The sequence below is a fragment of the Erinaceus europaeus genome, chromosome 9, assembly GCF_950295315.1.
Source record: "Erinaceus europaeus chromosome 9, mEriEur2.1, whole genome shotgun sequence".
Taxonomy (NCBI): Eukaryota; Metazoa; Chordata; class Mammalia; order Eulipotyphla; family Erinaceidae; genus Erinaceus; species Erinaceus europaeus.
In genome coordinates this window covers 80,341,434-80,367,244 of record NC_080170.1, presented here as the reverse complement: position 1 = coordinate 80,367,244, position 25,811 = coordinate 80,341,434, and the positions used below count along the sequence as shown (strand labels likewise).

At 37.8% G+C, this 25,811-nt stretch overlaps 1 protein-coding gene across 10 annotated transcripts in view; it reads left to right on the top strand.

Annotated features, from left to right (window-relative positions):
• CD86 (CD86 molecule) overlaps positions 1 to 17,852 on the top strand; it is an 88,842-nt gene extending 70,990 nt beyond the window's left edge. For 7 of the 10 annotated variants that reach the window (XM_060198287.1, XM_060198289.1, XM_060198292.1 and 4 more), the window contains 3 exons: positions 1,628 to 1,765; positions 14,784 to 14,834; positions 16,215 to 17,852. In XM_060198287.1, the coding sequence (XP_060054270.1) occupies positions 1,628 to 1,765; positions 14,784 to 14,834; positions 16,215 to 16,306 (281 nt within the window). In that variant the 3' untranslated portion in view covers positions 16,307 to 17,852. Of the gene's footprint in view, positions 1 to 1,627; positions 1,766 to 14,783; positions 14,835 to 16,209 lie in introns of all 10 variants that reach the window. The other 3 variants (XM_060198288.1, XM_060198296.1, XM_060198297.1) reach the window with 3 other exon arrangements.
• Positions 17,853 to 25,811: the final 7,959 nt, after the last annotated feature.

Below are 25,811 nucleotides of genomic sequence, written 5' to 3'. Positions count from 1 at the left end.
TGGTGAGGCAGGTCTACAGGTGTCTATCATTCTCTCCCTCTCTCTATCTCCCCATACTCTCTCATTTTTTTCTCTGTCTTACCTAATTAAAAAAATAGAAAGAAAATTAAAAAGGAAAAAATGGTCATCGGGAACAGGGCATTTGTAGTGCAGGCACCAATCCCCAGCAATAACCCTGGTGGAAAAAAAAAGTTATAATGGATGAAGTATGCTGTGCTGGCAGTAGACATTTTTAAACACAGAAAAGTGGAAACCTGCAAGAGAGATGTTAAACTTGTCCTAGTGAGAAATGTCTGGAGCTTGGTCCAGAAATGTTAGTGGATGGAAGAATTATTACCATGGAAACTTCCTGGGCCTAATTAGCTATAGGGCTGAAAAAAAAAAAAAAAGGTACACTTCACTGCAGATGGTATTTAACCTCTTCATTTAGATCCCTTAGTCAACACCCTAGAGCCAAGGGCCAGGCTGAATCTCTTCTATATCCTAGCCATTGTTATCATAGCCATTAAGAAAGAAAGGCAACTCATTTGCCCTGAGACACTGGCTTGGTACTTAATTGCCATTGAGGTCCCAGACTGGGAGATTCTTTTCTTTTTGATTTATTTTTATCAGTGATTTAATAATAGTTTATAAGATTATAGAGATATAATTCCACACCACACCATCACCACTATTCTCTTTCCCCTCTTCCCTTACCCCACAATATAGTTTTCACAAAGTCTTAGAAATGGTTTGGCTACTTTTTTTTAATATGCCTTATTTCTTTATATGGCATTTCTGAGTGAAATTATCTGCAGTCACCTTTCAGAGAAATGCAAGTCATTTGATAACAGTAAGAGTCTTTGAAAACAAAGAATTGAAGGGTAAAACTCCTTGACTATCTTTTCTTCACTCCACCATTTTTTTTCTTTTCTGTTTCTATTATTTTTTTTTTATGCAGAGTCAAGGGGGGTAGGGCATAACTTCTTCACTATGCAAATGACCTTCATGCTTGAGGCTTCAGGGTGTCAGGTTCAGTCCCAGGCACCATCATAACCCTGAGCTAAGAAGTGCTCTGGTGAAGGAGGAGAAAGAAAAGAAGGAGACAAAAGAGAGAGATAGAAAGAGAGATAAAGAGAAAGGAAGAAAGAGGGAGGAAAAAACTGTCCATAAAATACTTCAGTGGTATCCTGTATGTAATTGACCTTGAGTTCATCCCCTGACTGCCTATCTTTGCTTTCTTTCTTTCAGTTTTTTTTCTCCCTCTTTATTTTAATTTAGTAAGAAAGGGGAAAAAGAAAGTAGAGGACAATAGAGAAAGTATAGCATTGCCCCACCATCCATGGGCCTCTCCTGGCATCTTCTAAGTATTCCTTTGTAGTGCCAGGACTTAAACCCAGGCTTTCACACTTGATAAAGGCCATGCTCTATTGGATGAGTTCTCTCTCACCCCCACCCCCACCCCCACTCTCCAGGTCATTTTTAGAATAATTTGTTATAAAAATAAAGAGACTAGGAGCTTCTACGCCCTTATATAGTGGATCTTCATTTCCTCTAATAGAGAAGTAGGTAGAGAAAGAGTGACAATAATTGTAAAGTTTTAATAAACAACCCTCCTGACTGGTTTAAACTATATGGTCATTTCCAGATATAGAGCTACCTGAGACAGTCCTTCCTGATGCAGAAAACATCCTCTGGAAAGTTGCTGTGCCTGCAATTTTGGTCACCATGTGTGTGATGGTGCTCTTTCTGAGGAAAAGGAAGAAAAAGCAATCTGGCCTTTCTGGTGAACGGGGTGAGTTAGCACTTACCTTCCTGCAGACTGCATTTATTGCATTTTGCTGCTGCCTGGTCAGATGCCCTCTCTGGATTTGGAGTCCATATAGATGGGATTCCACAGATAATAATGTTGCCCTGGACTTCTAGGAAAGACAATACTTCTAGTTTCAGGTTTGTAATTGTATTTCTGGTTTCCAGACAGAGATGGTTATCTGTTTTTTTCCTTAAGAAAAAAAAAAAAAGGCAAGGGCACTCAGAAGTAGTAGGCGTGACTTAAAAAGAAGAGAAGGCAGGACCACAGAAAATAAGTGGGCAAATATAGATAGATAGTTATAGAAGTAAAAGTCAATGGGGCTAGGTGGTAGTGCATCTGGTTGAGTGCACACGATAACAATTTGCAAGTACCCAGGTTCAAGCCCCTGGTTCCCCACCTATAGGGGGAAAGCTTTGCAAGTGGTGAAGCAGTGTTGCAGGTGTCTCTCTTTCTTTCTCTCCCCCCTGTCTCCCACTTCCCTCTCAATTTCTGGCTCTCTCTATCCAATAAATAAATAAAAATAATTTAAAAATTTTATAAAAGAAATAATAGTCAACCCATATCTGTGCTTCTGGGAGTAATGCAATTCCCAATGGAGGGAATAGGGACACAGAACTCTGGTGGTGGGAACTGTGTGAAATTATACCCCCTGTTATCTTATAATTTTGTAAATCCATATTAAATCAATATACATTTTATTATATTTATTTATTTATTTATTTATTGGATACAGTCATAAATCGACCCATTATCTTTTTTTAAATTTATTTTTTATTTAAGAAAGGATAAATTAACAAAACCATAGGGTAGGAGGGGTACAACTCCACACAGTTCCCACCACCCAATCTCCATATCCCATCCCCTCGCTTGATAGCTTTCCCATTCTCTATCCCTCTGGGAGCATGGACCCAGGGTCGTTTGTGGGTTGCAGAAGGTGGAAGGTCTGGCTTCTGTAATTGCTTCCCCGCTGAACATGGACGTTGACTGGTCAGTCCATACTCCCAGTCTGCCTCTCTCTTTCTCTAGGAGGGTAGGTCTCTGGGGAAGAGGAGCTCCAGGACACATTGGTGCCTGGCCAGCATCCTGATGGCATCTGGAACCTGGTGGCTGAAAAGAGTTAACATACAAAGCCAAACAAATTGTTGAACAATCATGGACCCAAAGGTTGCAATAGTGGAGAGGAAGTGTTAGGGGGGTACCCATTGCAAACTCTAGTGTACTTCTGCTTTCAGGTATATATTTTGCACTAGTTTATGGATACGTGTGAACATATGCTCTCTCTCACAGAACCTAGTCTATATCTAGGTTTTGGGACTTTGTTAGAAAGTGATCCACCTGGGATGGAATTAGAGAATACTATGAAAGGAAAGCTCTCACCCGAGTAATAAAGCTGAAGGGTTGTCATTTCACACCTGAAGTCTCTGGACACAGTCTGAGCTGAAGCATGTTGAGGTGGCAATCGTTGCATTGGACCCCTGTTATCTTATAATTTTGTAAATCAATATTAAATCAATAATACATTTTTATTATATTTATTTCTTTCTTGGATAGAGAGAATCATAAATTGAGAGGGAAGGGGTGATAGAGAGGGAGAAAGACAGAGAAACATCTGCAATCCTGCTTCACCACTCGCAAAGCTTTCCCCCTGCAGGTGGAGACTGGGGGCTCGAACCTGGGTCCTTGAGCATTGTTAACATGTGCGCTCAACCAGGTGCACCACCTCTTAGCCCCTAATAATTTTTTTAAAATCACTCACTGATTACCAAGTATTACATATTCATTGCCAAATATACTGAAAATAAAGAAGCATATAGTTTGACTAGTATGGAAAAATAACTAAACAGACAACAGTTTAGTATATCCCTATTTTTCAGTTTGGAAAATGTTGCATGTGCCTCTCTCTCTCTATTAAATTTATGGAGAAATATTTGAATGTCATGAATATTTGTTTCTTAGTTTATTGCTTCTATAGTTGCTACTAGAGTTCAGTGCCTGCACAATGACTCCACAGTTCCCACCAGTCTTTTTTTTTTCCTTTCCTTTTATTTTCTTGATAGAGACAGAGGAAATTTGGAGGGGAGAAAGAGAAAGAGACACCTGTAACACAACTCCATTGTTTGTGAATCTTGCCCTGTGTGAGTGCAGACCAGGAGCTAGAACTCAGGCCCTCACACATGATAAAGTTTGCACTCTCCCTGACCAATGTCATGAAATTTTGTTCTATAGCATCATCTTTAATAGCTATGAGAATTTTTTATTAAAACTTTTTTATGAGCAGTTCCATATTGATTTACAAAATTACATGCTAACAGGGGTATAATTACATACTGTTCCCACCACCAGAGTTCTGAATCCTAAGTCCCTTCATTGCAAACCACTGCAGTTCTCCCAAGGTTGCATACATGGATTGACTATCGTCTCTACAACTATCTGTCTACATTTGTACATGATTGACCCCTTTTTCTTCCAGGTCCAGTCCTCTCTATCCCTCCAAGCCACACATAGCCCTATTGATACATCCAAATATCTCCTACTTTTTCATCCTTTGGCTATGACGACTTCATCATATGGATAAACTTTAATTTACCTAGCTGGCTCCATAATGTTGGACCCCTGCTTGTTTCCACAGTTTTACCATGTATTTAAAATACGTTGAACTGAGTAGCCTTCCCACTGATTTCTGTTATAAAAGTGGCCTGTGTTTCATGGAGGACAAAGTGGTCTCTGACTTTATACTAACCCTAGGCCTCTTTGTGGTTTGGTGTGTTTAGATAAAAGATAGAATAATGTTGTAGTTTCCTCGGTAATTGCTTCCCGTAGAAGTTTGGTTGGCACTCACTTATATTAAAAAAGCACAAGGCAAGTAATGCTTCTGGCCAGCATCTCATCAAGATTTCAGTGTGCTGATTTTAAGATTTATCTAGAAAATAGATATATAGCCTCAACAGTCATTTTATTTTGTTGCATTTTAAAAGAAATTGAAGAGTGACTGTGAATTTTAATAAATTATTAAAAAGCATATGACAGAAGCATCTAAACTTCCAAAGTACAGATTATGTTGAGAGAGTTCTGTGACATAAATGTGCAGAATTTAGGGAACAGGGTCAGATATATAAATAAATGATGCTTGCCTAGGTTTTGACACTTTAAGGTGAGAATTTTCAGATTCTTTTTTCTTTAATCTCATTGCCACTTAGAACTAGCTAAATGCACAGAAGTAATCTTCTGTTTGGGAATAAGCTACTTTATAATTTTTTTCACATTAGGATAATTAGTTTACAAAGGAAACAAAAAAGAATAGAGATTTGAAAGGGGTTGTCTTACATACATGGGGCCCTGGTTTTGGTCCCTGCCATTGTTTATGGCTGAATGATGCTTTCATATTTCTCTCATAATAATAATATAATTTTGTAAGAGTAAGGGATAAAGAAAAATAAAGTAACAACATTTATTTTCCTAAGAGACACTAGAAAAATTTAAGAGATGAGAGAGGAATATAAGTATGGAGAAAAAAATGATGTGTATGTGCACATGAGAAGAAGGTTCAAGAAATTCATAGTATATGGTCAAATTGAGCTATGAGTGGTTAGGATCAGAAGTCAAAAGAAAAATATCCCCACCATAAAAACCATAAAACCCAAAAATATGATAAAAAATATTGGTGGCCTCCCAGAGGGGGAGAAATGTTAGACAAAAATGACTAGAGGGCTCTGAAACCTAATTCCATCAAGGCCCAGAGAGAGCAGAGAAAAAAAGGAAAGACATTCAGAAGTAGTAAAAGGTGTAGCTGTCACTTAAAAAGGAAGATAAGGCAGGACCACAGAAATAAAAAAGATAGATATATATAGAGAGATAGATGAACAGATAGTTGTAGAAATAATTGTCAACCCATATTTATGACCCTGGGTGAATTATCCAACGGAAGGGATGGAAACACAGAGCTCTGGTGGTAGGAGCTGTATGGAATGGGTGGGGATTTCCATCCTACAGTTACAAGGAACTAAATTCTGCTAACATGAAAACAGTGATGATCCATCTGCATATATACAAGTTTGCTGATAACTAAAAGGAATTCCTTCTCAAATGAAGTTTCTCCTAATTCAATATCTATCTTTTTTTTTTTTTTTTTCATTCAGAGGAGATGGCCTTCAGACTAAGTAACTTGACATCAAAATCATTTTCCATGTTTGGTCAGTAATAGTTTTTTCAATTTTATTATATTTATTTATTTACTTATTGGATAGAGACAGCCAGAAATCTAGAGGAAAGGGGGAGATAGAGAGGAAGAGAGACAGAGAAACACCTACAGCCCTACTCTACCACTTGCATAGTTTCTCCCCTGCAGGTGGGGACAGGGGTCTTGAACCAAGTCCCTGTGTATTGTAACATGTTCACTCAACCAGTTGAGCCACCACACATCCCCTAGTAATAGTTTTGCTATATCTCATCCATATATATTTACTCTATTTCAGCTGTTGAATGAATAGAGGGGAAATGCCATAGTTACTCTAATTGATTTCTGGTCTCTCCTCCCTCCTTTCTTCTCTGTCTCTGTCTCTGTCTCCCTCTGTCTCTCTCTCTCTCTCTCTCTCTCTCTCTCTGTGTGTGTGTGTGTGTGTGTGTGTGTGTTTTAATCAGAGGGCAGGCAAGGCATGAGAAAATATTTATTTATTAACAAGAACCAGAGCATCACTCTGACATGCTGGAATGCCAAGGATCGAACGTGGTATTTGTTATGCCCTGAGCTTTCAAAGTTCCTTGATATAACCAAGTTTGGTGGCATGAGAAAATATAACCTTAAAACACAGAGACTTTTTTTTTTTGAATCAGCAGTTATTCTCTACCTATTGTGGAGAAATGATAAAATAGCTCCTCCTGACATTTTACTTCTTCATATGGGTCTTTTATCACTGAAATCCATATGTAATAGTCTTCTAGTAACTAATGATTATTGTTATTTAACTTTCTTCCCTCTGGGAAATATAGGCAAGTTTGCAGCTCTTTCAGATATTTTTTTTTAAAGAGCAAATGCTTTTTACAAAATGTGTCTTTTTAAGCCATCATTTGGTTAAAAACCTTCAAAGGTTTAAAAATAGGAAGGTGATGATATCACATATGCCCTTCAAAGTGCTAAATTTATAATCAAATCCCAAAGTCTGGAGCCTGCCCCTTTATTGTCTTTCATTTTAAAATAGAAATATTATTTTTAATAGTGTTGATTTTGCTATGAGTATTAAAATAATTTAAGTATCCTGTGTTGGTTTACAGACATTTGAAATATTCAACTATAAACACCATCATTGCTTTCAAATGTAGCTTTCACAAAAATAGAACCTACCCAGATTTACAAAGTGTCTGGAGGCTTAATCAAATAAAGAATAATAATAACCCAGGATGTTTAGAAAAAATAAAAATCAAAATCCTTGGGGAGGACATGAGTACTTACTGCCCTGAAGTACCTGAAGAGATATCAAAAATCATGCTTAATTTTTTCCAAAGGACATCTTAGAAGGTATACAGGGATATTTAATATTATAGGGTTATTATTTCTAATTGTATTTCTAAAAAAATAATAGAGATTTTTCTTTAAGTTTTTTCTTTTTTCTTGTATTTGATAGGACAGAGAGAAACAGAGAAGGATATAGAGATGATAGATAGATATAGATAGAGGGATAGATAAGATTAGACTGGCAGCATTGTTTTACCACTCATGAAGCTTATGAAGCTTTCCCTGAAGGTTGGACTGGCACCTTGAACCCAATCCCTGTGTATGGTAATGCATGAACTCAACTGGGTGTGTCACCACCCAGACCTCCAAAATAGAGGATTTTGTAAAATTTAAAACTTTTAAATTTTTATTGCAGACAAACTTGTCTTATGAAAGATTAACTGCTATAAGAATTGTTCTCATCTCATAAGCAGGTAGAAATCAGACAAAATATGTGAAACAGTGGGTATCAGAAAATTGTGGATTCTGAGAGAAGAGAAAAGATATATTGAAACTTATGATTGTTTCTCCTACACCAACTTGCTGCACTTAGTTTCCAAGTTGCTGTGAAATAGGAGCTCCTGTAACATCAAAGCTAGTTTAAAAATTACATTGAAAGAACACTACAAACATCATTTGTGAACATAGATGTCAAAATCCCTTATAAAATTAGAAACCTAAAATATAGCAGTATATTAAAGATATGCAAGTCAAGTAGGGCTTATTCCAGGAATATAAAGTAGGTTAAACATCCTGGAGCTCCGCTTCCTCAGATCCCTGCCCCACTAGGGAAAGAGAGAGACAGGCTGGGAGTATGGATCAACCTGTCAACGCCCATGATCAGAGCAGAAGCAATTACAGAAGCCAGACCTTCCACCTTCTGCACCCCATAATGACCCTGGGTCCGCACTCCCAGGGGATTAAAGAATAGGAAAACTATCAGGGGAGGGGGTGGGATACAGAGCTCTGGTGGTAGGAATTGTACCCCTCTTATCCTATGTTCTTGTCAGTGTTTCCATTATATAAATAAATAAATTTTAAAAATTAAAAATAAAGCCATAAAATTCACCAAATTGATAGGCTGAAAGGAAGAACTACATCATCATCCCAATGCACAGGAAAAGCATTTGGTAAAATTATTTACACTTTTTTAAAAAAAGATTTTTAAAATATTTATTTATTTCCTTTTTGTTGCCCTTGTTTTTATTGTTGCTGTAGTTATTGTTGTTGATGTTGTCGTTGTTGGATAAGACAGAGAGAAATGGAGAGAGGAGGGGAAGACAGAGAGGGGGAGAGAAAGATAGAAACCTGCAGACCTACTTCACCACCTATGAAGTGACGCCCACGCAGGTGGGGAGTCAAGGCTCGAACCGGGATCCTCTGCCAGTCCTTGCTCTTTGCACCACATGCACTTAACCCGCTGCACTACTGCCCCAAATTAATTACTCTTTTGTAATTTTAAGAAGGAAAATCTCATAAAAATAGGAATGTCAAGGAACTTTCATAGCCTGATAAAGGACATCTAATAAACCTTACAAAGGACATTTACCAAAACACTTTAGTTAGCATCATACTGATCCTCTTTAGCATCAATATAGTGATGACTAAATGCTTTTTAGTCTAAGATTAGAAATAAAGCAAAGGTGTCACTACTTTTTTTTTTAGTGATTAAATAATGATTAACAAGATTCAGGGGATGGGATATGGGGTTCTGGTGGTAGGAATTGTGTCGAATTGTATCCCTCTTATCTTATGGTTTTTGTCAGTGTTTCCTTTTTATAAATAAAAATTAAAATTAAAATAAATAAGATAATAGGGGTACCATTCCACACAGTTTTCACCACCAGAGTTCTGTGTCCTATTCCCTCCACTTGAAGCTTCCCTATTCATTATCCCTCTGGAAGTCCATACCAAAATTCTTTTTGGGGTGCAGAAGATGGGAGCTCTGGCTTATGTAATTGCTTCTCTGATGGACATGGATGTTGACAGGTCACAGCCTGTGGGATAGGGCTCTAGAGAGATGAAGTTCTGGGACACACTGGTGAGGTCATCTGTCCAGGGAAATCAGGATTGCATCATAGTAGTGTCTGCAACTTGGTGGCTGAAAGGTGGTGAGATATAAAACAGTACAATTCTTTAATAAATAGGAACCCAAAGGTAGGAATAAAGCAGATGAAATTAGAGGTCCTCATGTAGGAAGAAGATAGGAATCTATATTAGGTGTGTTCCAAGGGACCCATGATTTTAGTAGTTTTTTCCTGAGCCCTCTAGCTAACATGCAGGTGGACTAAAAGTATTGTCAGGGAGATGGTATCAGAGTTGAGAATAGGACTAGAAAGCTGGATTAAGACAGAGAGTATTTCCCAAATATGAAGAAAGTATATAAATTCCATTAGCTGTTAAGCCTATCAATCTGACCTAGGGCCTTTATCTATTCATAGTTAGGACAGATATGTCACTACTTTTGTTCAGTGTTATATTAGAGGTCCTAGCCGATGCAACAAATCTAGAAAAAGAAATAAAAGGCATACATTTTGAAAAGGAAAAAAGGGAAAGAAAACCTTCCTGTGGATATTTTGTTTAATTTTTATACCTTTCTTTTGCAAATTACATGATCATGTTCATAGGTGAACCTAAGGATAAAATTAATTTTTAAAACATCACTGAGTGATCCAGGCAGAACACGAGGCTTGCACACCTGGAGCCTCAGGTTTATTCTGTCACCTCATATGCTGAAGTGGTAAAGTGAGTGTAGTATACTTATTATACACAAGGTCAATGCACAAAAATAAAAATAATTTGTATTTCTGTAGTTTAATGGATACTAAAAAAAGTAAATACCATGTAAAGTAGCATCAATAATATTGAATAATTTGGGGATAAATGTCACCAAAAACTGTACAGAGTCTGAAGCTACAAAAATTTAGCATAAATTAAAGTAGACAGAAAGAAATGATGAAATATCTCATGTTCAAGAAACCAGAAGACTAAATAGTTATATACCAATTTTCTGCAAATTGATCTTTAGTAGAAATTAAGAGTTAATTATGAAAGTTATGTGAATATGCAAAGAACTTTCTAATAGCTGAAACAATTTTGATAAATAAGAAAAAAGTTGGACAATTTTTCTACTTAATTTTGAGGGTATTTTTTCTGCAGTCATTGTAATCAAGACAATGCAATACTCATAAGAAGCATGACACATTAATTAGTGGAAGAAAACAGAATTTTAAAACCAGCTCAGCATAGCAGTTCTGCAAAGAGACTCTCATACTTGAGACTCTGAGATCCCAGGTTCAACTCCCTGTACCATTGTAAGTTAGAGCTGAGCAGTGCTAGGGGAAAAAAAAAAAAGAAGGAGAATTAGAAAGATAGAAATAAAAGGAAAGAAGTAAATAGAAAAACAGCATATATGGTCAAACTGCTATTGACAAAAGTGCCCAGACAATTCCATGCAGATATTATAGGACAGTGTTGTCAGTAAAAAATGCTGCAACGGTTAGATCCTTTAGAAAAATAAGAACATAAACAATGGAATAACTTGAAGTAGATCATAGATCTAAGTACAGGACATAAAATATAAATATTTGAAGGAAAAACAAAAGATAAAATCTTCATAACCCTGGGTTATGTAAATATTAGATGGGATATAGCACAAGCCATATCACACAAAGATAAAATTGATAAAAATGAGGTAGCATCAAAATTAAAAGACCTCTGCTCATTAACTTGGTTAAGAAATTTAAATCAGGGAGTCAGGTGGTAGTGCAACGGGTTAAGTGCAGGTGGCACAAAGCACAAGGACCGGTGTAAGAATCCCGGTTCCAGCTCCCTGCTCCCCACCTGCAGAGGAGTCGCATCACAAGTGGTGAAGCAGGTCTGCAAGTGTCTATCTTTCTCTCTTCCTCTCTGTCTTCCCCTCCTCTCTCCATTTCTAACTGTCCTATTCAACAACAATAACGACAACAACAAGACAACAAGGGCAACAAAAGGGAATAAACAAATATTTTTTAAAAAGAAATTTAAATCAGGAGTGTTCAGGGATGTCTGGCCATAGGCATCAGCAAGAAAATGAAAAGTCAAGTTGCAGTCTAGGAGGAAATGTTTGTGAAATAGATAAAAGTCATATCCAGAATATATAGTTATATATTACTACTCAGTAATAAGAGGACAATCCATTTTTGAAAAGGAAAGCAGCAAAAGACTAGAACAGACAATTCACAGAATAATAAATACAAATGAACAATGAACAGTCATATGAATACAATATCATTAGCCACTAGGAAAATACAAATTAAAACAACAATGAAATACTAGTAAACACCTACAAAGAACGGCTAGACTAAAAAAATCTGATAATTATTAACTGCTAGAAATGATGTGAAACTGAAATTCTCATACTATACAACCCAACAATCCTACATATTTACCCCAAAGGAAGAAAAACATGTCTATGCAAATACACACACCCCACTGAAATTTTCTTCATAAGACCAACAATCCTACATATTTACCCCAACGGAAGAAAAACATGTCTATGCAAATATACACACACACCACTGAAATTTTCTTCATAATACTGAAAATCTAATTTCTTGAATTTCCATCAGCCAGTGAATAGATATAAAAGAATACTGCTGAGCTGTAGGAAGAAGTGGACTACTAGTAGCAAACAAAAGTAAGAAGAAATTTCACCAGCGTTATGTTCTGAGCCAGGTGCACATTCTGACTTCTGTGGGCAGACAATCTCACCAATGTGTCCAGAAGTCTCACTACCCCAGAGCCCTACCCCACTAGGGAAAGATAGAAACAGGATGGGACTATGGATTGACCTAAGAACATCCATATCCATCAGAGAAACAATTACAGAAGCCAGAACTCCACATTCTACACCCCAAAGAGAATTTTTGTATAGATTTCCAGAGAGATAAAGAATAGGAAAGCTTCCAATGGAGGGAACAGGACATGGAACTCTTCTGGTGGGAACTGTATCTTACCCCTGTTATCTTACAGTCTTGTTAATCATTATTAAATCACTAATAAAAAACAAACAAGAAAGAAGCAAACAAAAAAGAAGCCAGACACAAAAAGGCTACACTTTATATAATTCTATTTACATGCAGTTCTAGAGGAAGCAAAGCAGTTGTAGCAACAAACAGATCAGAGCTTACCAGGGAACGAAGTAGGGAACATAGATTGACTGAAAAGGGACAAGAGAGAATGTTTTAGGTTTTGTATTTTGGTTATGTTGGCAGTTACATGACTGTGTATTTATTAAATCCACCAAAATATATGCTGAAAGTTATTGAATTTTGTTATGTATTAACTATATTTCCTTAAACTGATTCTTATTTTTTGTTTGTTTTTTGCCTCCAGGGCAGCCATTTTTCCATTTTATTGAATAAGATAGAGAAATTGAGAGAGGAGGGGAAGAGAGAGAGGATGAGAAAGACACCTGCAGACCTGCTTCACCACTGCTGAAGCATCCCTCCTGCAAGTGGAGAGTGGGGGCTAGAATCTGGATCCCTGAGCAGGTCCTTGCACTTCATAATATGTGTGCTTAACCGGGTGTACCACCGCCCAACCCTCCCCCCACCCAAACTAATTCTTTACACACACACACACACACACACATACACACGTACACGCACACGCTCATACACGCACACGCTCATACACATGCGTGCGCTGAAACAAACACAAGCACTGTTCATGGTAAGACTTTAAAATTGCTAGAGGGGAGTCTGGTGATAGCGCAGCGGGTTAAGCGCACGTGGCGCAAAGCACAAGGACCGGTGGAAGGATCCTGGTAGGAGCCCCGGATCTCCACCTGCAGGCGGTGGCTTCACAGGGGTGTTGTTTCACAGGCGGTGAAGCAGGTCTACAGGTGTCTTTCTCTCCACCTCTCTGTCTTCCCCTCCTCTCTCCATTTCTCTCTGTCCTATCTAACAACGGCATCAATAACAATAACAATAATAACTACAACAATAAAAAGACAACAAGGGCAACAAAAGGGAAAATACATAAATAAAATTTAAAAAACTGCTAGACAGGGAGTCGGGCTGTAGTGCAGCGGGCTAAGCGCAGGTGGCGCAAAGCACAAGGACCGGCATAAGGATCCCGGTTTGAACCCCGGCTCCCCACCTGCAGGGGAGTCGCTTCACAGGCGGTGAAGCAGGTCTGCAGGCGTCTGTCTTTCTCTCCTCCTCTCTGTCTTCCCCTCCCTCTCTCCATTTCTCTCTGTCCTATCCAACAACGACAACAACAATAATAACTACAACAATAAAACAACAAGGGCAACAAAAGAGAATAAATAAATAAAATAAATATAAAAAAATTGCTAGACATGTTGTAGAAAGGATTCATACAGTCCATAATTACTCCCACACTATGAAAATGAGTGGGACAATAGCACTATCACAGCAATTACCTAGAGGAATTTACACACTATACTCCATCAGTAGTAAGTTCATACATACAAAGCCGCTTTGGCTTTGAAAGCTCTAGCCAGCTAGAGACTTCTCACATGAGGTATCCATGAAACATGGAATATATTTAATAGTGCCAGCTTGCAAGCCTATTTATGCATTAGTATCTTCAATATTTCCTTTTCCTCCATTTTCTAAAATCTTTTAGACAAGGATTAGGGGCCTTTCTCACCGCTAAAATTAATAGATGTGTTACCCTTCTTAGTTGTTGTTGTTGTTGTTGCCTCCAGAGTTATCGCTGGGGCTCAGTGCCCACTGCTCTTGGAAGCCATCCTTTTTCCATTGTTGTTACTGTTATAATTGTTGTTGTTGGATAAGACAGAGAGAAATTGAGAGAGAAGGAGAAGACAAGAGATGGGGAGAGAAAAATAGATACCTGCAGGCCTGCTTCACTGCTTGAGAGGTGACACCCCCCCCTCCCCGGCCCTGCATGTGGGGAACCCAGGACTAGACCCGGGATCCTTACGCCAGTGCTTGTGCTTCATATTATGTGCACTTAACCTGTGCACTACTGCCCCCCAATAGTATCATTTAAAATACTTATCTGTTGGATAGAGACAGAGAGAAACTGAGAAGGAAAGGGAAAAAAGAGAGGGAGAGAGAAAGAAAACGTTTGTTTCTGAAGTTCCCCTATCTCCCACTCTGCTGCAGGTGGGAAGAGAGGCTTGAACCCATGTCCTTCCTAACTGAAACATGTATGCTTTGCTGGGTGTTCCACTGTCCACTCCCCGAGTAATACCTTTAATTTTAGCAAAGAATAAAGCTGTCAATGAAAGACCAGTTTCCAACAGAATGGAAGGTACAGTAAACAAGGGAAGGGTTCTACTTCTTAGATAAAAGGAGCTCCTTCACAATCTTCCTGAAGTTGTATTGTAGAAGTAGTGATCTATTCCACATATAAGGCCACTGTGATTTATCTCTCTGCATCCTAGGACTTTAGAGCCTCCTTGAACATTCACTTAGTAAGTATGCACAGGAAATAACATTATTTGAGGTTGGTTTTGGTCTCTTTCAGAAACCATTCAAGTGGATGGAGGAGAGAGAGAGAATAACGGTTCCCAAAAAGGTAAGTTCTGAATCTAGACAATGTTGAAAGAATTAAGAACCCCCAAAGTTCTCTGATTTGAACAGGCTTGAGTCAGAGGGATGCTGAAACTCCAGCAAATGTGAATTAATGGAAAAGAGGAAAGTGAGGCTAGGTAGGGCCTATGTGGAAATGCCCTAGCTGCCCATCTATGGATGGCAGAGTACTAAAAGTATAGTGTCCAAGGAATATGACATTCAGTAATGGTCAAGTCAATATCAAGGGAGTTTGATGTGGTGAACACAAACTGCATCTTATTTATCCTGGCAACCCAGTACCTGGGACAGTGCCTGGTCTGGTAGGTGACCTATATGTCTGAAACAAGTAAGCAAGGAGTAATAATATGTCTCTACTGAGCTAGTGTCTGCATCTACTGTGCCCTTTGCTCAGAATTTTCTTTTGCCACTTAATCACTAATAAAATATTGATTCAAACAATACTTTCTTAAATACCTTTTTTAGCTTTGCAGAGGTAGCTCACCAGTTAGGGTGCATCCTTATCCAGCACATGGTCCAGGTTTGGGTATCATAGTCTGGGGGAGGTGGACCTCAAGTGCTATGGTATCTATCCCTCTTTCTCTGAATAAACAAGCAGCCTGGAATCTGTGAAACTGCGCATCTGAAAGACCTAGTTCCACAAAAACACCATTTCCAAATTGGATTATAGCAGACTGCTGAGTGTCATCTGCACCCCCGCACTTTTTTCTTCATAACATCAGGTCAAAACAAACCTCTTTGCATCGTGATCTTATTTTACTCTCTATATTAAAAAAAAAAAAGTCTGGTCACAAAGACCCCAGAGTTCCCAGCTCCTGCCTAGATATACCAGCCATTATGTGTCTAGGTATTTGATTTGGTGATGCAATGTGCTGAGATCTTGCCTGCCCTGTCAGATTTGGCTCATAACTTATCTGGAAGATCCTGTGACAGGAAGGCATTGGGGAATCAGGACAAGAGCAAGTCCAGAAAAAAATTACAGGGCAGTTATTAAAGGAAGTATGAATGTCTCTTCAGTAGTTTGGTTCCTTTCATTCCTATTGCAGTGTAGTCTTCTATTTTCTTCCTTGCTGTTAAAATATATAAAAGGGGGGGCAAGCAATAGTGTACCCAAATAAGCACACACAATACAGTGTGTAAGGGCTCTGGTCCCAGCCCCTAGTCTCCACCTGCAGAGGGGAAGCTTCACGAGTGGTAAAGCAAGGCTGCAGGTATCTCTCTGTCTCTTTATCTCCCCCTCAATTTCTTTCTGTCTCTATCTAATAATAAATAAATATGATAATATATATATGCATACATAGAAAAAGTAGATGTGTGTACTGTGAAAGCTCACCTATTTTTTTCTTTCTTTTTTTTTCCAGAATAGATGTGCAAATACCTGACATACCCACTGAAGCCCAACATATTATTAATATTCTGAAGATAGCTGAAAGCCACAAAAATGCTACACATTCTTAATTAAAGAGTAAAGTCCACGTGGATATTTTTTTTGTACATTTTCCTTTTCAAATTTTTCAAAATTTCCTTTTCTTATGTCTCTAAACCTTCCCAGGAAAAACATTCCCACTAATAGTAATAAGAATTCTATTATTCCTCCTATGTGAAATAGACTACCTATAATCCCAGCTTTGTTCCCTAAGCCACAAAACAAACTGACTTCTTTTTCATTTTAAAGCACACCTGTGGATCATTACCACCTGGCTGTTTTTGGTTCAAGACTAATGTTTGAGGAGTAACAAATAGGTTTTATAAATTGTTATTTATGCAGTACTCCAAAAATCATGGACTATGTATTTAGAGTAATACTTTATACATTATTCTAAATTTTAAGGTTGTGCTTCAGTCTATCATATGTATCTGTTAACGAAAAACTGCCTATTTAGTGTGGGTGGGAATTATATATTTATGTAACTGATTTTATAGTGTTACACTGGCCTTTTAGTGTTGTACAGTATATTTTATACTAACTTTGCTGTGTTAATAATTTACTCCCTCTACTAAGGATTCCTTGTTGTTCAGTGAGGGTCTGTAAGGAAAGTGGTAGTCTTATATGCTAGTAACAATTATCAAACCAGCTCAAAATCTGAGAAATTAGGAGAAACAAAGACAGGCCCTAGAGCCATTTCTATGTAGGCTGTTGCTAGTTTTGAAGAAAATCAGCTACCCAGTAATGTTATAACTATGCCTTAATAGAGAGCTCTGGATAAAGCATTAGAGCACTGTGTATCATGTAGCCTTTTAAAAAGACTGTGATGAAAGCATAGAGTCAACTAGGCAAAAGCCAACACATACTCCAGAGAGGAATAAAAGAAATCTCTTGACCAACAGAGATGTACATGAGTATCCAGTCTGTTCAATCCCTTGTTATGTCTTGGATAAGCAATATTCTGTTCAAAGGGACTTATGACAAAGAACAGTTTCCCTAGTTGAGCAGTTTTGATGATACCTAAATTGAGATGTTTCATCTAACTGGAAGCAGAGTTGAGAAGGCAGAGCTGTCATTTTAGTAGTGAAATAAATAGAAAAGGCCAACAGTCTCTTTCAGATAATAAAATGGAATTTGGAGAGCACAGATGTAAATCACTAGTGGCTTTTATAACCCACAGATGTAAGAAGATTTTTGCTGTATCAAAGGAAGACTAGCAGGCCTGTATCTAAGGACTTTATGTTTCAGTGTTAACACTGGGGGAAATGAGCACAGGGAAGGGAATAACTAAGTAGATGTAAGTTAAGCGAGCCTAACTGTAAGGCAATATCTCTAAGGAATAGAGCAACAGTAGTCCAAACTGAAAGAGCACATTGAAAGGTCTGAGCTACAGAAAAAGTTCTTGTACTATATAAATAATCCTTGTGGTTTATAGATCTGGTAAGAGAGAAGGGAAATTTGGACTTATGGAAATGATACCTGCTTTTGAGTTTGTAACTTTTTATATTGTGTCATTTTTAATCAAATGACTATATGTAAATCAAACAAAAGCTTAATTAAAATATTATTTGAAAGTAACTTGATTATAAAATCAATGCATATTAAAAAGTTAACTTATAGATTCATTGAAAAACTATAGTAGTTTACAGAGTGAAACTTAAAAGGAAGTGGGAGGAATGGGTACATAAGTCTTTTGGATAGTGAGATGACACCAGAACTTTGGTGGTAGGTGAATGAGTCTTTACATTGATAGAGATGTAAAGTTATAAATACCCCTAAGGTTATATAGCATTGTAATCCAATGATAAATCAACTGAAGCAAAATCAGTACATAGAAGTATATTGTATACTTGAAGTATATTGAAGTATACTTGAATGCAGCTGAGAATAAATCTTAAAAGCTCTTTTAACAAGGAAAAGTTATAATTATGTATTATAATAGATAGTAACTAAATTTAGCATGAACATATGTATCGTTGTTATGCATTAGAAGAAATATGTTCTATGTCAATTATATCCTAATTAAAAATATGATATGTGATAAGCACTAGGGAAATTCTGGAAAATAAAACAAATCAAAAATTGTTTAGGCTTGTCAGGGGTATGCCTAACTTATTCACCAACAGATTCTAGACAGTTATGATCCCAACAACTTCAAAACTATCTTTTAAAAAAATTACTGATAAAAATATTGGTGATTTAACAGTATTTTATAGAGTTATAAGATTACATGCATATAATTTTATACCCACATGTGGTATGGTGAATCACCATACCCTCCACTAAAGTTCTATGCCACTCCTTCATCCTAACCTCCACCCTCCAGCCATCACATTTCTCACAAAGTCCAAGTGACAGGCTATCATATTTTTTTGAAAGTTAATTTATTTTAGTCATTTATATTCTACCTATAAGCAAAGCTTGGGTTAGTGTTTTCCTTTTCTTTGGATATATGCCTAGAAGTAATGTTGCTGCATCATAAGATATCTCCATTTTCATTTGTACGAACTGGTGCAGCTCAGGTGGGGAAGATAGCATAGTGGTTATGCAAAGAGGCTCTCATGCTTTAGGCTTTGAATTCCCAGGTTCAATTCCCCCACACCATCACAATCCAGAGTTGAACAGTCCTCTGGTAAGAAAAAAAAAAAATCTGGAGGCCAGGTGGTAGTGCACTGGGTTAAGCACACATAGTATGAAGCGTAAGAACCCTCTTAAGGATCCCGATTCCAGCCCCCGGCTCCCCACCTACAGAGGGGTCACTTCATAGGTGGTGAAGCAGGTCTATAGGTGTCTATCTTTCTCTCCTCCTTTCTATCTTCCCCTCCCCTCTCAACTTCTCTCTGTCATATCCAAAAACAAAAAAAGAAAAAAAAAAAAGAAAAAATAGCCACAGGAGCAGTGGATTCGTAGTGTTGACACTGAGCCTCAGTGATAACCCTGGAGGAAAAAAAAAATCTCAAGCTGGTACTGCCCCTATGGAAAAGTTCATAAAAAGCTTGAAGAGTCCTTAACTAAAACTTTCTGTTATGAGACTGCTATGTATTGAATGAAATATTTGCATGTTCCCTAGTGAAAACATATCTTTATACCTGTTCTCTAGAAGTTCTGTGTCCAAAGTCTAGGGGAAGAATGCTAAGAAAAGTTAAAAGATGATTAGGTACAATTACAGTACTATCAGGTATTACTAGTGTCTGCCTTCTACCAGGCACTATTAAAACTTTTTAACTCATCATTAATCCTGTGATGTAGGCATTGAGATATACTCATTCTGCTAGTGAGGAAGTCTGGACACACAGGGGTCAAAGTGATTAACCCACTGATTTGCTTATTATGTGGCAGATTTTGAGGGTAGGGTGGGGGAATTTCAGAAAGCATCACCCACTGGTGGGAATTGTGTAGAGTTGTACCCCTCCTACTCTATGGTTTTGTTAATTAATCCTTTCTTAAATAAAAAAAAGAAAAGAAAGCATCACCCACAGCATCTCTTTATTCTGTAGTCTCCTATTTTCTGGTTAGAGAAGGGACAGCATTTTGGTTAGCTACAGGTTGAGCCTATACCACATTTCACACTACATTGCTTCAGACCTCCATATGGTGCTTCTATAGGACCCATCACTGAATTTTGCAGAAATCTTCCATCATATCATAAGGCCAGTTGCTATGAATGACACAGCCTACAGTATCATCAGTAAAATGGGTTTTTGGTCAGAGGGAAAGTGAAATACATTTTCTGCCTCCAGCTTTTTCTTTCCCCCCATTACTTGTTTAGCTTTTGTGACTCACCATTCTCCATTTTGCCATTCTGAAGTCATTTTAACATATCAATATTCTTTTTTTAAATTTTGTTTATTTATACTGGGTAGATACAGAGAGAAATTAAGAGGAGGAGATAGAGGAGAGACAGAGGAGACACCAGCAGCTCTACTTCATCACTCATGAAGATTTACCCCTGCAGATGGGGACCAGTAGTCATCTCAGACTACTCTTAGAGTTTGCCCTCAGCATTTATTGCCCCATTTGGCCATCACCAAGTTAGACAAGGCTCTCCCTTTTTAGCTTCCACCTTTTCTTTCCCCTCTCAGGTCTTTATTTTCACATATGATAAATATGATAATCACCACCCAAATGATGCAATTCTGCTGTCTCTCTTACCCTTCATTCTGTCCAAAACATCAAAAGGAAAAAGAGATAGTGAAATTAAAGTTTACCATTCCTTTTCTCTTGTCACCTAGAGGCAATGCCAACCTCCAGTAACTCTTTCAAAAATGTATCCTTTCACAAATGTACATATGTGCGTAGATGCAAACACACATATATATGCACTGTACTTTTTCCCTCTACTTAAGCAGATTTGGTTTTGTTCTGTTGCTAAGCAGTCTAAACATCTTAAGTATAGAGCTTCTGACAAGTCTGATTGAGAGTGATTGAGTCTTTAGAGTTATCCTTCAGATCAAACACACACTTCTGTATTGTATCAGTTTTCAGGCTTACTCATATACCAACATAATTATGGGTCTTATAACAAAAGAGTTTTCACCAGTCTTCCCTATGTCTATCTTCCCTCTCTACAAGAAAAAGTATATGTAGTTATAGAGTCCTATACTATCCCTAGACAGACATTTTCAAAACTTCTCCAATCGGAGCAAGTGGCAACCTGGGTCTGATGAGCAACAGTCGATTTAAACATAATTTCCTATGTCCTATATTTCATCCATTTATGTTTCTTGACTTACTCTCATATTAGACTGCTAACTTTCTGAGAAAGGATATGTGAGAAGGAAAACATTTCCTGTATTGCCTCCTTCTGTATTATAGTATCACAGCAGTGAACAAGAATTGTACTGGATCAGGATGAGAAGATGATTTCAAATATAAATCATTTTATACCAATATGTAAGTGTATGTGATCACAAGGAAAAATCTGATAATATCAGGAAAAACTACTGGTACTTGGAAATAATTTATTCTAAAGAAACAAGTATTCCTTGTAATATACAACATAGTGACTACAATTAATATTGTATTATGTAGTTGAAAGTTGTTAAAAGAGTAAAAAAATTTTCAAATTATTTTCTTGGGAGGTTGATAGCTTACGTCCTTTGTTGATAGATGGGTACAATTTCTCATCTCCCTGTGATAGATATTTGCAAAACACTCTCAATTCCCAATTTGGATTCTTTTCTGCCATCATGTGTCAGGACTCCGATGCCCTTCCCAAATTTTCCCTCCCCCTGCATCCCCAGAATCCTTTGCTTTAATTCTATACACCACATGCAGTCCATGTTTCACTTTGTTTTCCCTTTCTGTCCTTGTTTCTTAAGTTTCCTCTATAAGTGAGAGCATCTGTTATTTGTTCTTCTAAAAAAAATAAATCTTAAAACTTCTCTCCACAAGAAAAAAAAACTATAATTATGTATAATACCAGAAGTCATCAATTTACATTCCTACTAGCTATGCAGAAGTATTCCTTTATCCCCACAACATCTCTAGTATTTGTTGTTGCTATCATTTCTGATGTATGACATTCTTACAGGGGTGAGGTGGTATATCATTGTTGTCTTCATTTGCTTTTCTCTGATAATCAATGACTTGGAGCAACTTTTCATCTGTCTGTTGGCCTTTTGTGTCTTGTATAGTTAATATTCTGTTCATATCCTCTCCCCATTTTTGGATGGGGCCATTTGCTTTTTTGCTGCTGACTTTAGTGAGCTCTTTTTATATTTTGGTTATTAGCCTGTTGTCTGACGTATGGCATGTAAAGATCTTCCCCCATTCTGTGAAGGGTCTCTGTGTTTCAGTTATGGTTTCTTTTGCTGTGAAGAAGCTTTTCAATGATGTAGTCCCACTGGTTTATTTTTGTTTTAGTCTTCCTTGCAATTGGGTCTGTATCATCAAAGATACCCTTGAGATTTAGATGGGAAAGAGTTCCAACAGCATTTTCCTCTAAGTATTTGATAGTTTCTGGTTTAACTTCCAAGTCCTTAATCTATTTGGAGTTTACCTTTGTTTCTGGTGAGATATAGTGGTTCAGTTTAATTCTTTGCCATGTTTGAACCCACTTTCTCCAGTACCATTTATTGAAAAGACCCTCATTTTCCATTTAATAGTTTGAAACCCTTCTCAAAAATTAGATGTTCATAGGTGTGGGGGTTTATTTCTAGGCTTTCATTCTATCCCACTGATCTGTGTACCTATTGTTGTTCTAGTACCAGGCAATTTTGATCACAATGACCTTATAATATAGTTTGAGATCTGGGAGTGTGATGCCTCCATTTCTGTTTCTTTTTCCCAAGATTATTTTGGTTATTCTAGGTTTTTTCTGGTTCCAGATAAACATTTGTAGCTTTTGTTCTATTCTCCTAGAAAAATTGGGTGGGATCTTGATGGGTATCACATTAAATTTGTATATGATTCTGGGTAGACTATTCATTCTGATGATGTTAATTCTTCCAGTCCATGAAGTGGGATATCTTTCCACTTCTTTGTATCACTTTCTATTTCCCTGAATAGAAAGAAACTCATAGGTTTCTGATTATTAAACAATTTGTTCTGCTTTATATCTCAAAGATTTTCAGCCACCAAATTACAGATGCTACCATGATACCAACCTGACTTCCCTGGGCAGATGACCCCACCAATGTGTCCTGGAATTCCGCATCCCCGGAGCCTTGCCCCACTAAGGAAAGAGAAAGACAGGCTGGGAGTATGGATCGGCCTGCCAACACCTGTGTTCAGTGGAGAAGCAATTCCAGACCTTCCACCTTCTGCAACCCCATAATGACCCTGGGCCCATACTCCCAGAGGGATAAAGAATAGGAAAGCTTTCAAGGGAGGGTATGGGATGCAGAGTTCCGGTATGGGGATTTTGTAGAATTGTACCCCTCTTATCCTATGGTCTTACCAGTCTTTTCATTTCATAAAAAAAAAAAAAAAACCTCTGGTGGTGGGAATTGTATGGCATTGTAACCCTCTTATCCCAAAATCTTGTCGATCATTGTTAAATTACTAATAAAAAATTTAAAAGTTATTAAAAAGTTAATGATCATGGTGATCATTTAATAGTATACAAAATGTCAGAAATATACAAATACATTATTCCATATGTAGTTTATGGAAATGAACATAGTTGCTATTTTTACACCTGAAACTACTATAATGTTATATGAACTGAACCTCAATAAGGAATAAAAAGGGCCAGGTGGTGGCACATTCAGTTGAACATACACATCACCTTGCACAAGGACCCGGGTTAAATCCCCTTGTCTCCAATAAATAAATAAATAACAAAAGAAAGAGATTCCAGGAAAAGATTTGCATCAGATATAGAGTCTGCATGTTATCATCATTACTGCTTCCATCTTCAGGTTAAGTATGAATCAGATAAGCTGAGTAAGAAGAGACTTTGTTTTCTTCAAAAATCTACTCAACCCTCTTATCAGTTGTTTTGTGAATTCTTAAAATGTTGTAAAACTCCATTAAATCACTAATTATAAAGGAATAAAAATAAATTTATTTAATTAGAAAAAATCTGCAATCTAGTCTTCTTTCACCCTGTGAGCAGGTCTTAGCCAATGATCAACCAATATAAGGGTACAAAAGTTTGTCTTACCAACTGCAGTAGAATTTATATTTTAGAGTTTCCCCATGACATCAAATTTTACAGGTAGTAGGTCTTGCTGGTATAACCTGCCCCCTCCCCCCAGCCCCATCCTTGCCACTATTCCCTCTCTCTTCCCTGAAAACAGTTCCAGCAAGTCACTTGGGTAAGATTCTGTACCTGCAGCTGTGCTTCTAAGGAAACCTAGCTAAGAGAGTTGATAGCCAGAAAGGTACTGGGAAGTAGGTAGATTTTATAATTTCACAACTCTGCTTGGATGCTGTGGTGGTAGCTAGCTGAAACATGCCTGTAATAAGCTATAACAGGATAAAGATACAAGAGAATGCACTGACTGGTATAGCACCCTAGCATTAAAGTCACCTGAGGATTTCTTAAAGCTTCCTTAAACTAGACCAAAGACTTATTACATCTCATTTTCTGGGGCTGGGACACCAGCACTGGTATATTTAGAAGCTCTCTGGTGATTCCAATGTGCTGACATGTTTAAGAACTACAGTCTCTGGTAGTTGAGAGATTAAAGGAGTAAGTAGTCTTAATGAAAATAGTGAAATTAGGTAGTTGTTGGTAATCACTAGTGATTCTTTGCAGAGAGAAAATCACAGGCTCAGTGCTATTAAGCAACATTTTTTAAGCAGAACAAGTTGTCAGAGTATCTCTTGACAGCATTTCAAAACGCTTATTTCCTGTAGCCTGAGTGGTGGCACAGCTGAAGATCAGGATGGGGATTTAATGAGACTTTGAGTGGCCTGAATCCTCTGTGCCTATAAAAGTGACTAACTCTCCCTCAGAAGGCAGAGATGCCTTGCTACTTAAAGACTATACAGACTCAAATGACACAGTGCTTGATAAGAAGGGTTGCCAGGTAAAGAGCAAAATGCCCAGATAAATTTAATTGAAGTTATATAATTAATAATTTTAATATCTTAATCTCCTATATCCTGTTATTTTTATATGCTAAGGAGACAATCCTATTTTTCTTTTTTTCTTTCTTTTTATTGCCACCAGGGTTATTGCTGGGGCTCAGTGCCTGGGTGCCTGCAGGAAAAATCCACCTCTCCTGTAGCAAGCCCCCACCCCTTTTTTTCTTCATTTTTAAATTTTTGATGGAGACCAAGAGAAATTGAGAGGGAATGTGGGGGTGGAGAGAAACACCTACAGCACTGCTTCACCGCTCATGAAACCTCCTCCCTGCAGCTGGGAATCACAGACTTTAACCCAAAGTCTTGGGCATGTGCACCCTACTGGGTATGCCACACCACCCCCACCCCAAAGCCCTGACAACACTATTTTTAAGGTAACTATTGCTCTCATCAGAAATTGTCCCATTTTTACCTGTCAGTCACCAGATGCATAATTATCTCTCTGCCAGGCAGTGGTGCACTGAATAGGAATGCACATATTACCAAGCACAATGACCCTGGTCCCCACCTGCAGTGAGGGGGGAATTCACAAGCACTAAAGCAGTGCTGCAAATCTGTCCTTCTATTATCTATCTATCTATCTATCATCTCTCCCTCTTTTTTTTTTTGCCTCTAGGGTTATTACTGGGTCTCAGTACCTGCAATACAAATCCAATGCTCCTGGTGGTCATTTATTCTGTTTTATTAGATAGGACAGAGAAAGGGGAGGGGAAGATAGAGAGGGAGAGAAAGATAGACACCTGCAGAACTGCTTCACTGCTTATGAAGTGACCCCTCCGCAGGTGGGGAGCTGGGGCTCAAACTTGGGTCCTTTTGCAGGTTTTTGTGCTTCCTACCATGTGCACTTAACTCAGTGATCCACAACCCGACCCCCTCTAACATTTCTATCTTCCCCTTCCCTCTCAGTTTCTATTTAAAAAAAAAAAAAATCCACTAGGAGTAGTGGATTCATTGTGCAGTTGCTGGGCTCCAGCAGTAACTCTGGTAGAAAAAAAAAAA